We start from the raw sequence: 12,647 nt of genomic DNA on the forward strand, positions 1-12,647 counted from the left end.
AAACACTTTTTCTGCTGCACCTGAGTCACCCGAACCAAAGGCCAGCAAGCCCAGACCGCACCCTGGGAAACCCAGGCAACAGAGGGACCAGAACCCCAGGAGCAGGCATTTTGAGAGAGTTCCAGAACCTTCCACAGAGCAGTCAGAGACGGGAGAGAAGACAGAGGCTTCGATTCACACGGCTGATCCCACCAACTCTAGGGAAAGCGGGGTCACAGGGGTGCGCTGGGCGTCGGAGCTTGTAAGACAAGAGCGTCAGACCTGCTTCCCGCCCCCGCGACGGGAGGCTGTGTGGAGACATTTATGGGTGGTTTTGGTTTTCTCCCCCTTCCTTCTTTTGGACCAATTCATTCCATGTAAGATGCCCCTTCTGGGACCTCCAGAGAGAGCCGGCAGGAATGTGCTAAGAAACTCCAAACTGTTAAATTCAATTGCCTCAGGTTTAAAGGGCGTCCGGGTCCCCCGATGATGGATAAATCGTGGACGGCCTTGCACGCGGCTGCCATAAAGTTCGCTCTCTGATCGGCTTTGCGAGCAAGCAGTGATTATGCGGACTCGCAGCCTTCTCAGCCAAGAGGGAGAGCCGGAACTTGGGGTGCTGCGGTGCCAGAGTGACACTCACCAGGTACCCACCGTGTGGCTCCAAGATAGCCTTGTGAGGCCCACAGTGGGAACCCCTGGGAATGTGCCCTGTAAGGCCTGGGGAAGCTGTGGCCGGGTCCCCTCCTGGGCAGTGTTCTGGAAGCCGACTCCACTTCCTGAGGCCGCTGATTAAAATTCAGGCCAGGAAACAAAGCAGGCCCTGACCATCACACCCATGTCCTTCAAAAACCCTCTACACACACCCGGGTAGATCAAACTTAAGTTTACATGGACACAGGGGTGCACGCCTGTCATCCCAGCGGCTCAGGAGGCTGAGGCAGGAGGATCGCGAGTTCAAAGCCAGCCTCAGCAACAGCCAGGCCCTGAGCAGCTCAGTGAGACCCTGTCTCTAAATAAAACACAGAATAGGGCTGGGGACGGGGCTCAGTGGCTGAGTTCGACCTCTGGTAACCCCCCACACCAAAAAAAAAAAAAAAAAAAAACTTAAGTTTGCTTTTCAATCCTGGACACAAAATAAGTTTGGGGTTTGCTCACTAACTCTCAGCTCTCCCACAGCCTCTGGAGCCACAGGCCCCCAGTGAGGTCGCATCTCAGCTGCATGTTCTCTGCAGATGGAGGAAATGAAAACGACTGGGCCGCTTTCACACGGGGCCAGGACATGGGCCAGGAGCCCAGAACCAGCTTCTCCTTCAAATCCCATGTGCGGCTTCTCAGGGACCCTGAGTGGCACGGAGCTAGGGAATGCAGGCTGGGCTTCTGTGCATCAGGACACGGAGGGTCCCCGCCGGCAGGGCCATGACTAATTCCAAAGCCCAGCGTTGTCGTTGGTACCAAAAGATCACAATACAAGAGAGGCATTTCCATAAGTGAGAAGCGGCTTCCCACAACTGGGGGGAGGCTGGGGGCGGGGACCACCGGTTCCCAGAGATTCCTGCCCTTTCGGGGAAACGAGCATGGTGCATCCCAGCCACAGACACCTCCACCAGCCCCACGCACGCTCGGGTACAAAACCCAGCGAGGGGGAGCGGGCGTCTGCTCCCGAAATACCCCAGATCAAAGTCGCCCGCGGCTCGGGAGGCCGAGATTTTGTAATTAGGATCTTCAAAATCCTCCCTCTATTTTTAGGACTTGCGCTCATTCAGCCTTTTGCAGAATCAGAAACTGTCAGCTAAGGCCACTGAGACTGGAGGGCTAGCTGGCTTCCCCGGTCACCTTTGGGAAAGCAGATTAAGGGTGAAGTTGAAGAGTGACTTCAGATCTGATGGAAATACACTCGGCCGGGCCCGCGTGGGGTGCTGGGGTGGGACCAGGGGGCGGGGTGGGGCGGGGGTCCTGCACCTGCTAAACTGCTCAGGGCCCTGTTCCTCCCTGCTGACCCCTGACCTGTCACCCTCCTGGGCCACACTCTCTCAAGCCAGCCCCCCCTAGACCACTTTGCTTGGCTCTCGTGTTCGTGAGAAGGCGGGGAAGCTTGCCAAGTGTCCTCGGAATGTCCCTCCTCTCCGTCACACCTGCGTAGACAGTCAACATCTCCACCACGGGCCACCAAATCCCACGCTCAAATCTGTCCACCCGGGACGCACCTAAAAATAGACAGCGTCCTAACACAGCCACGATCCCCAGCAAGGCCAACCCCGGACGTGCGCCCAGATGAGGAAGCCGGACTCCTCGGGCCCTGCAGACCCCAAACCCGGGTGGAACGGACACGGGGTGTGGGGGTGGGGGTCCAGAAAGGGACAGAAGGTGCCCAGACCCATGACGGGGGAGTACCCCAATCAATGGAGGACCCCTCGCTGCGGCGGGATTTGGATTTTTCCCGGTGCCATGTGCCGGGAAGGCCTGCCTGTCCTCACATGTTCCCCAGACACTTGATCCTATTATATAAAGCTTCAGCCTTTTAATCTCTAAAATTAACCAAACAGAGGTAAATACAGTATTCCTGCCTGAGAGCATTTAGCTCCTAAACACTTTCGGTAACGCAGATCGCTCCCCTGAGCAAGGAACACAATCCAACGTCATTGTCACTCAAGTGGAGAAAAAGGGGCCACCAGTGGTTTGCTCAATTTTGCGGCACAGAGCGAGTCTGGGAGATCCCGTGAAATCCCAGCGACTCTGCCCTGCCACGGGGGAAAGACCGGGCTCCTCCAGTTTCACCTGGCCCTGGCGGGCTGTTTATTAAAGATGTCTATTTTCTATCAGCGGAGGGTATCGAGTGACTTCTTGGCGAGAGGAACCCTATTTTCAGGACTTATTAAGATTCTTTGTGGAAATTTAAATACCTCTGTCAGGCAAACAAAATCATATCAGGAATCATAGGATTTCATTGCTAGAGAGCGAAATCAGATTAACCAACCCACGCGTCTTTCCTAGATCCCCCAATAAAATAGGAGAACATTCCAACAGTCTCCTGCTTCCGGTCTGCAGGGGCCCTCTCCAAGACATCGAAATGAAATTTATAGGAGAGGAAGCTATCCCGAGAAAGCCTGGCCGTCTACGAAAAGTTGTCTGTGGGCAGAGGGAGGAGAAGGTCCAGGCACGTAGGGCCCAGGAGAAGGTGGTGGACACGGAGAATCCAAACAGGCCGACAATTTCAGTAGCAGAAACCATGAGAAGTTCGACCCCGCTAAGCTTCAGCCCCTTAAAACATCGTTGTCCTCTATTAATATTTAGTAGAAATATAGAATCGCAGATGTATTCCGGGTTGGGGTTTTATGTCGGGAGGCGGATCAAGAAGACAGGTTTATGTCAGCCATGAAATATTGAATAAGCACCAAGGAACAGTAGTGGGATGGCCGAGGCGAGCCAGGGAGCGGCTCCCCAAGTCAGCTGCACAAAGGGAGCCCCTATCTGTTTCCATCAGCCCTGATTAACACCTGCGAAGTTTTGGGTTACATCTTCCAGAGGCACAAAAGTCACAGGAAGGCATGCGCGCTGGGTGATCTCCCGGGAAGCGGGGACTCTGGTGTCCCCGGCTCCTCCCAAGCAAGTTTGAGAATGTGAGCCTTAAAAATTCTCTGCCTGGTGTGAGGAGGGGGGCGGGGGGAGAGGACTCGGGAAAACAGCTCTGGGCTGGGAGGCTGGGACCTCTACCCTCCCTGCCCCACGTCGGAAGAAATTCCCGGCCCGCCTCGTCTTTCTCAGGCCTGCCTGACTCTGTTCCTTCTGGAACGCTGGGAGAGAAGCATGACATTCCAAAAATTTTCTCCCACATCCCTGGAAAAACATCGGACTTCCAAAAAGGGCCAGATCGGGGACGGAGAGCAGACCCTGACATCACTCGGGTGTCAGGGTGTGGGAAGGGCCCCTCCAGGCCGCCCTGGGTCTGGAGGCGGAGGACTCCCAGCTGAAAGGGGGTCTGGCGGGAATGAGTGCAGACGTTGAGCTCAGAGTTTTGAAAAGCATCATTTTTTCCAACTTCACGTCCACCATCTCTATCCTACCCTGATCTTTCTTTCTCTCTTCTGGAATTTCCTCCAGAGCCACACACACACACACACACCCTCCTCACCAAGACAGGTGGTGGGTCCTGCAAAGGATTCTTCAGCTCACATCCCCCCTGTTGAACGGGTCCAAACTCAGGCTAGTTCCCCCCCCCCCCCGCGATGATCTCACCCTTCCCCCACCCCAACTCTGTGCCACCTCAGGATCCGCTGCAGAGTCTCATGATATAAAAGTTGTCGGGTGGGGGGGGGGGAAGTCGGGGGAGGCGGGTTGCTCTCCTAGTTTAAGAAATCGTGAAATCACATGCGATTCTGGCCCAGACGCTTCCAGACCTACCACTTGCCAATCAAGTTTCTTCCCCTGCGAAGACGTCCCAAGCCCATAAGACACTCCGGGCACGTCCCTGTGGCTATGCGTCCTGTACAGTTCTGAACCACGATTCGTTCCTCCAATCCCAGCACGGATCATTTTGTTAAATACCGACTAGTATTTTGTCATCGGAGCGGGGAATTTCAGAAACGGTGTTAATATTTAATCACATTAGTACTGGCGTGTTTTACGGTGTGACAAAATAAAATATCATTACAAAAACGGGCTCTGCTTCCAAGGGGGTGGGAGGGCGAGCAGAGGGCTTGCTGGCCTGGAACCCGGACAAGGTAGGCGCAGAGACACTGGCTAAGGGGACCCGGGGCACGTGGATTAAGGAAAGGCAGAATGGTTTTTGGCTTTAATTTTTTTTTTCCCTGACTCTATTTCCAAGTGGCACACTTCACTCTGATTTTCAGTCTAGGGACTCGGGGGCCTGTGGAAAGCTCAACGCACCTATTTACACGCCGCGTGCAGATGGGACTGGAGGGTGTGATCCTGATGAAAAGTTTGATCATCCTTATTTACTAGCAGGAAGGGAGCAGCCGGGGAGGCAGGTACCTTATAAAGCCTCCGCTAGCAGCCCCAAGGCCACAGGAGCGCCAAGAGCCTCAGCCCCCGGCCTTCTCCAGGAAAACCTTCCCACACTGCAGAGAAGACAAAGGAGGTCAAGTGGGTGTCCCCGCCCGGCCTAGAAGGCGGCCAGCCCCGCGGGTCCCCAAGGAAGCCCCCTGTCCTCTCAGACACAGGGGAGGGCCTCGGGCCGCCCAGAGGGGACCCTCCAGCCTAAGGAGACCAGCGTATGTTCCCCCCAGATATTTTTTCTCCTCTGTGATAATGAAGCAAACAAAACAAAACATTCTCTAGTGACATTTCCTCCTTCCCAGGCTGCCTCTCGGCCCCTTCCCAGTGAAGGAAGGGATGGCAGCGGCTGGCGGGAGAGCCGCTAAACATCAAAAATCTCATTAAAGCCACCACAGACTTCTCCACCTGGTAGGGCCCTCTACTAGGGATGGGAAGGGCCACTGGTCTTCTTTACTGATTCTCTAAATGGGGTGACTGTGGTGTGTTTGTTTTTTTTAAAACTTTTCTCACCCATTTTGACCAATATGTTCCTAATTACGGAAGGGGGGGGGAGGGGGAGGGCGGCCAGGCCAGGCCAGGTAGAAGTGACAGGGCTGAGATTTGTGCTAACCAGCTATCGATCGGGCCAGATCGAGATGTTGTGTACAAGAAAATAAAAGAGAAAAAGGGGGAGGGGGTGCGGCCAGCAGGATGCCGTGTCCAACTCCATTTTAAAAAGGGAGAAAAGGGAAAACAAAATAAAAAGGGCCCAGGGTCCCCAACTAACCAATTTACGGCCCTGCCTGGGCGCAGCCTGCAGAATGCCCATGCCCGGCGGCCGCGGCGTCTGCCCTGCATGCTAAACACCAGGCTTCAAATGAGAGCGCGCGTCCCTGCGTCCCAGGCTGGGCAGGGACCGGGAACAAAGAGAAAAGCCAGCCAGGGCCTCCTCATTCAAGAACGGGAAAACCTAGGGGGGACGTCGTCCTCCGCCATGGGCGCCTCCAAATCCCCAGTTCTGACCACCTGGCTCCGGGATCCACTCCTGTCCCCTCTCCCCTTTCCAAACTGACCCTCACCCAAAACCCAGGGGCAAGAGATGGCCAGACATGGGGACATGGGCTAAGGAAGGAGAAGGGAAAAAACTCCAAGCCAAACCAAGGATCAGGGCACCTTGTTTTAAAGGACAGCACTGAGTCACCAGCTCCTGACACCATGGAAATATTCTACCCTGTGAGGCCCAAGGAATTCAACTAGGGCTTCAAAGAAAAGAGGTAAAGAAATTTAAAAAAAAAAAAAAAAAAAAGGAGGAGGAGGAGGAGGAGGCTGGTGTTACTTAATTTTAAGAAACTACTAGCTCTATTTTTCTAATAAAGCCTCATTAAAATAAATAGAGACCTATTATGGCCCGGGCATCTTTAGGCTGAAAGAACTGCTTCTACTTTAGCGGGAACAGGGCTCCAAGGACCAGCCCCCGCCCCTCCCACCTTAAGGCCTCCAGGCCTGGTGAGAGGGGTGCTTAGAATGCTAAGGAGAAGTGGGACCGGACATCTGTCACCAAAGCCAAGCGAGATATTGACAAACGCGGGTCCTTTGTGTCTTAGGAATATATATACATATCCCCATCCACAAATGATTTCCTAATGGAAGGGTCTGGTCTCTGCCAAGCAGACCTCACCCCAGCCCCAGGACACTGCCATCACATGTCAAGGAGAGGCCTCCTGGGGAGAGGGCCTGCGTCCTGCAGCCGGCCAGGTCTCCAGGTTCGGGCTGTTTTCTAGTGAAACTCTGATAGTCAAGAAGAGGACAAAACAGCTCTTCATTTAGGAGCTGATGTCCAGCGAGGCCTTGTCTCTGCGTGGCGCTGCCCGACACCAAGGTTGGCAAGTTTTTCTGTGAAGATGCCGTCACCTGAGAGCCCAGGCTGGCTAACTAGGAAAAGGTGGGGAGACCCGGACAGAACTTTCCAGGTGTCCCGCCAGGAAAGGGGACACACACAACTCCTAAGAAGGGACCCCAGCCTGAATGTGGAGGGTGAAGGGGGGTCCGGGTGTGAAAAAGAAGTGGCCTGCTTCTCTGAGCACTGCTCCATGGCCCAGCTAGAAGTGGGGGGCTGGGGACAGAGGGTTAGTGCGTGGGACTCTGCAAAGATTTCCCCAGAGGGTGGCATCTAAGTTCTTACCATCTTGCGGAGACAGAATCTACCTGGCAGCACCTGGTGGTGGGCATCCCCTCGGCTCTTGATATAACCAAAGGAGGGGTACCCAGCTCTGAGTGGGGCCCTGCGCCCTCCAAGCCCTGAGGGACCCGAGGGGCGGGGGCTGAGGCCTGCCCAGCGGATGGGGCGGGTCACCCGGAAAGGAGAGGGAGCGCGTGCGCATATACCTTCTTTGCTGTTGGGGTTCTGGGGTTTGGCCTTCTCCCAGGGCGCCAGCGTCTTATCCTCGTCCGCGCCGTCCACCAGGGTCTTTTCAGCCGGCATGTACCAGGTGGCGCTGTGCTCTGCCATCAGTGAGTCCAGGTCGATGGTGCTCATGGCGCTCTTGACGGCCTCGGAGCAGCAGCTGCCCAGCTCGCTGTCTCCATTCTGCCCACCTGAGGCCCCGACGGCACACTCGCCCTTCTTGCCACCCTTAAGCCCCAGGGGCTGGTCCTCGGAGATGCTGAACTGCTGCCTCTGTAGCTGGATCTGCGCCTGGAGGATCTCCAGGGGGTGGATCTCGTCGGGTGGGGGCGCACCGCTGCTGCTCGTGGGGGTCCGGACCTGCTCCAGGCCCGGCGTGCCCGGATGGCCAGTGCCCCCGCCCCCGCCATAGCTGTCGGGGGTCGAGGAAGAGGTAGACATGATACCCAGGCCGAGTGGGGGCGGGGGCGCCTTGGGTCCGTGTTCCCCGGCGCCCACCCCTCGAGTAGGGAGTTTGGGCGAGCCGGTCACCAGGGGACTCCTGCTGGCTTTGGCCAGGGCCGGGGGGTTGTCGGAACTGGACGACACCTCGTCCTCGTTGGCATAGCTCGTGCTCACCTCGTCCGAGGCGAACTCACCCACGTGCGGTGAACTACCATCCGATTTGGCCCCACCGTCCAGGGACGCCATGAGGTCCTGCTGGTCCCCCAGAAGCAACTCCGCCCCCTTCCCCCACGACGGCGACGTAAGTGCCTTCTCGTGGGGCGTGGGCGCCCCGCGCGTGTCGCTCACAGAGCTTCCCCCGACGGCCGCGCCTGGAGCCTGCTGCTGTCCTGGGCTCACCCCAGGCGCGCCCCCGCTGTCCGGAGCCGCTGAGTACTTGTCGAAGAAGGTCCCAGGACTCACGTGACCACTGTCCCTTTTTCTGCGACCCCGTCCCCGGCCACCTCCCCCGGGGACCGGCTTGCCGTCGTTCCCCGACGTTGATTCTAGGGTGTAGTTGGGAGAGAGGCTGGTGCCGTCCCCCTGGCTGGGAGGGTTTGGCGGCCCCGAGGCTTTGGAGCCGCTGCTACTGGTCCCTGATGGGCCTCCGGGTCCTGGGGCCCCAGGAGCAGTCCCCCCCGGGAAGTAATCCGAGCCCGGGTTGCCGGCCACGGCAGTGCCGTCGGCCTCGTTCTGGCTCAGTTTCCTCTTGCCCTCGGGTGGGTTCTTCTTGTTGAAGGTCACGTTGAGGTTGGGGGCCCCGAGGCTGGCGATCATGTTCTGGCAAGCCGTGGAGAGCGCAGCCAGGCAGCTTTGGCCAAACAGGTTGTCCTTGGAGCTGGGTTTATTGAAGGAGCCCAACGAGAGCGCGCCCAGCTTGCTGGCCGAGGCGCGCTGGCTGGGCTGGAAATCCGGCTGCTGCGGGTAAGCGCCCCCGCCGCCGCCGCCGCCGGAGCTGCCGCCGCCCCCGCCTGCGTTTGGGGGTGAGTTCACGCCGGGACCGCTGTGCGGAGTGGCCTGCCGGCTCCCTGGGCCAAACGGAAAGCCCGGCTGGCCCCCAAGGGCTGGCGCAGCGAAGTCCGGCGGCGGGGGTCGGCGATCCGAAGGAGCGCTGGGCAGCCCCACCCCGGCCCCAGGCGACTGCAACTGGCCCAGGCCAGCCAGGCTGCCCCCGAACTGGAGGCCGGGCGAGGACAGCGCCGGCACGTGGCCCTCCCCGGGCATCCTCAGCGGCTCCTGCAGAGGGCCCCGGAACAACACGCCAGAGCCCCCGGGCGGAGGGGGAGGCGCCAGGCTGGGGTCATGCGGACCACAGTCAGTGGGCAGGCCGGAACCACCCATCCTGCGGGGCACCAGGTCTCCTGGCGGCGGGTGTGGGCCTGGGAACCACGCGCTCTCCTGTGCCAAGTGCGGCGCCTGCTGCTCAAAGGTGCCCAGGCGCCCCGTACCCGCGCTGCCGCCTTCGCGCTCAAAGTTCGGCTGAGCCAAGCCACCCACCGGACCGCCGTGGACTAGGCCACCCTGGCCCACGTCCCCTGGGTGGCCTAGCTGGGCCAGGCTGGGTTGGCGCAGCCGCTGCTGCTGATTCCGCGAAGCCATCTGTTTAATCATGAGGGCCGCATTTTGGCGCTGTTGCTGCTGCTGCTGCTGCTGCTGCTGTTGCTGTTGCTGCTGCTGCTGCTGCTGCTGCTGCTGTTGCTGCTGTTGCTGTTGCTGCTGCTGCTGCAGGGACTGGTGGTCCGGGGGGGCTGGGTGCTGCAAGGGAGGCCCGGAGGGGAAGCTGTCGGGTACAGGAGGAGTGAACTCGCCGGGGAGGCCCGGGTAGGCGGAGGGCGAGAGGTGGTTGTCCAGAGCGCCGTTGTGCATGCTACCATTCCACGAAGCACAGCGGTCCACTCCTGCGCTGCCCGGGAAGTCGAAGCGCGGCCTCTTGGCCATGTTCATGTAGGGGGGCGCGTCGAAATGCTGCAGCCGCTGGTTGGGCGCCTGCTGCGGAGGGGGATGCTGCATGTTGAAAACAGGCTCGGAATAAGGGTGCATGCTCCGGTTCTCCAGCCGGTGGATGGGATACTCGAACTGCGCGTGCTGGCTGGGCAGCATGGGACCCCCGTCCTGCAGGCCTCCGCTGGGCGTGCCAGCCTCGCCCTGCTGGGGCCGCGGGAGAGCAGGCGGGCAGGAATTTTGTCGAACCAGAAGCCCGGGTGGCGGAGGCTGCTGTTGCGGTTGCTGCGGGGGCTGCTGCTGGGGGGGTGGCGGGGCCTGCTGGGGAGGCTGCATTAACGGGTGCCTAGAGCCTACCCCGGGCTCCAGACCCACAGGCATCTTCCGGGCCCCGCCAAACCTCTCGAAGAACACGCCATGCTGCTGTGGCTGCTGCGGTGGCTGCTGCGGTGGCTGGGCGTGCATTTTGGACAAGCCCACCATGCCCGCGGCTCTGGGCATGGCCGAGGCAGCCGGGAAAGCGCCCCCGGGAACCTGACGACCCGCTGCATAATGAGGCAGCTGCCCCTCGGAGTCGGAGGGCGAAAACATGTCAAAATGTCCCGAGGGCGCCTCGCCCGCGTAATTGTATTCCAGGGAGTCGACGGTTCCTTGGTTCGTCACCCTCCGGGGCTCCAGACTGTGGGAATCGGAGCCGCTGGAGGCGGGCAGGCCGTGGAAAGATGCGGCCCGGTTAGGGCTCTGGTCCAGCGGCAGGCATGGGGCAGGCACGGCGTGGCCCGAGGCACCTGAACTGTGGAAGTCCGGGAGGTTTCCAGGTCGCTGCGGGCCGAAGCTCTCCGGCCCCTGGCTCTCCGCCATGTGCTCATAGCCCTCTGCGAAGGGCGGCTGGCTGCCCAGGCCGCCGGCCGCGCCTCCGTAGCCAAGCAGGCGACCCCCGTGCAGGCACGAGGCCCCCGGGTCTGGGCCGCCGAAGTTGCCCCCGAAGTGGGGGTGATGCTGGTGGGGGTGGTGGCCTCCCGGGTGACCATGGTGAGGCTGCTGACCGCCGAAGAAACCGTGCACGGGCTGCGCCTGCAGCCCCCCTGCGTGCAACTCCGAGTGGCCCCGCGCGTGGAAACCGTATGGCTCCATGTTCATGCCCAAGATCGGGGGCTCGCCCAGCGCGCTCATGGCAGGGTCCACGGGGCCAGGGGGCCCCCCCGTGTGAAAAGCAGGAGCCTTAAAGTGGGCATTCATGCTCAGTCCGGTCTCGTTAAAGTTCCTCTCGCCCTGGCCAGCGTTCCTGCTGTTGATCTGGGGCTCGAATTGGTCCAGCCCAAACATACTTGGCGGGGGGCAAGGGGGGATCAATAGGGCATGACAGCTTGCTCTCCGTGGCGCGCCTCCGGCCAGCTACGCGTTCCAGCCCAGGATTGGGCGCTACGGGACGTTCGGCACCGCGGGGGCGCAGCGCGCACGGCCACCCCGCCAGGGCGTGGGGAGGCTGGGGGCTCTCGGCTCCTCTCCCGAAGCTCTGGATCTGCCCGGGCGGGCCTCTCACATCTTGCGAGGCCGCGGGGCCTCCAGGAGCCGCGTGGGGGGGCCCATGCCCCAGGCGGTTGGCACAGCCGCGGGTGGGTTTGCGGGGAGGGGACCGGGCCGCGGGCGAACGTAGACAAAAAGTTAAGTGGGGGAAACGGGGCGGGAAGGGGGTTGGGAAAGCCGAGCAATCACCTTCTTAAGTCCGATCGGGTCGGTGGGGGCGCCCCAGGACGCCGCCCGCAGCCTCCCGGAGTCCGCGTGGAGCTGCTAGGGGCCGGGAGGGAGACCCTGAAAAGCCGCGGCTGGCGTGGGGGCACCGACCGAGAGGCCCTCCCCCCTCCCCCCGGAGTCCCTGCGCCCGGCAGCCCGAGCCTCGGCCGAGCACGATCCGCTCGCTCAGTCCCCGCCGGCCCCGGGCGAACGGCTGCTGCTTCTTCAGCGGGTCGGAGGTCTAGAGGCTCCGCTCGGCATCGTCGGTACCGGCCCCCGAGCCGAGGAAGCAGCGGGGCTGGGGAGGCGGCAGGCGCCGGGATTGGAGCGGGGGGTCGGGGGAAAGGCGCGGCTCCCCTGCCCGGCGGCGGGTGCGCTGCGCCCCAGCGCGCCGCTGCTCGGCCACGTCCCGCCGCCCGCTGCTTCTGCCCTCCGCCGTTCGGTGTCTGAGTTCGCGGGAGTCTCCGCGTCCCGCTGCAAGCTCGGGCGAGTACAGAGGCGAAGGGTTGGGTGGCTCCGAAGCTCCGGTTCCCTGCCGCCGCGCCGAGGTGCTCCGCGAGTCCCCCTCGGACCCGGGGAAGGGGGGCGTACGCGGGTTGGGGGCCGCGCGGGGCCGGCGAGCCGAGGCGTTCCGGCTGCGCTCTCCGAGCCGGGAACGGGGAGGGGGGCGGGAGCAGCTCTGGGGGGTCCGCGCACCCCGCTCCAGGCTGGCGGGGGGGCTCTGCGTGGGGCGTTCGGAGGGTCTCGGCTCCCCTCTCTGTCTGCCTCTCGCCCAGCGCCGGGAGAAGCAGCAACAAGTTTTGCATTTCAGCAATCAATTTCAGCCATTACATCTGCACCAATCAGCGCCGCCCAAGCTCCGGGCCCGGGGCGGGGCTCGCTCTTAAGGGTGGTCCCGGGTCCTGGCTGCTGAGGCCCCCGCCACGGACCCGCACTACCCCCGGCGCTGGGGTCCCCTGCTCCCGCCTCGCCTCGGGGTCCGGCGCCAATGCACTGGGGGCGCGTCCTGGCCTCCGGGCGCGGGGGGCTGGAGAGGGCGCGGGCGGAGGAGAATGGCGGGAGCTTGGCTTTGTTCACCCCCCTTCCCATTCACACTGTTCTCAACTCCCCA

General features: G+C 61.2%; 1 protein-coding gene across 1 annotated transcript in view; it reads right to left on the bottom strand.

Moving 5' to 3' along the window:
- The window catches only part of Mn1 (MN1 proto-oncogene, transcriptional regulator), a 41,903-nt gene extending 29,536 nt beyond the window's left edge, over positions 1 to 12,367 (bottom strand). Inside the window, exon 1 of the mRNA XM_078039656.1 lies at positions 7,360 to 12,367. Within this exon, the coding sequence (XP_077895782.1) occupies positions 7,360 to 11,128 (3,769 nt within the window). The 5' untranslated portion in view covers positions 11,129 to 12,367. The remainder of the gene's footprint in view (positions 1 to 7,359) is intronic.
- Between the last annotated feature and the right edge of the window lie 280 nt (positions 12,368 to 12,647).

Source organism: Ictidomys tridecemlineatus, chromosome 2 (assembly GCF_052094955.1).
Source record: "Ictidomys tridecemlineatus isolate mIctTri1 chromosome 2, mIctTri1.hap1, whole genome shotgun sequence".
In the NCBI taxonomy this organism is placed as follows: Eukaryota; Metazoa; Chordata; class Mammalia; order Rodentia; family Sciuridae; genus Ictidomys; species Ictidomys tridecemlineatus.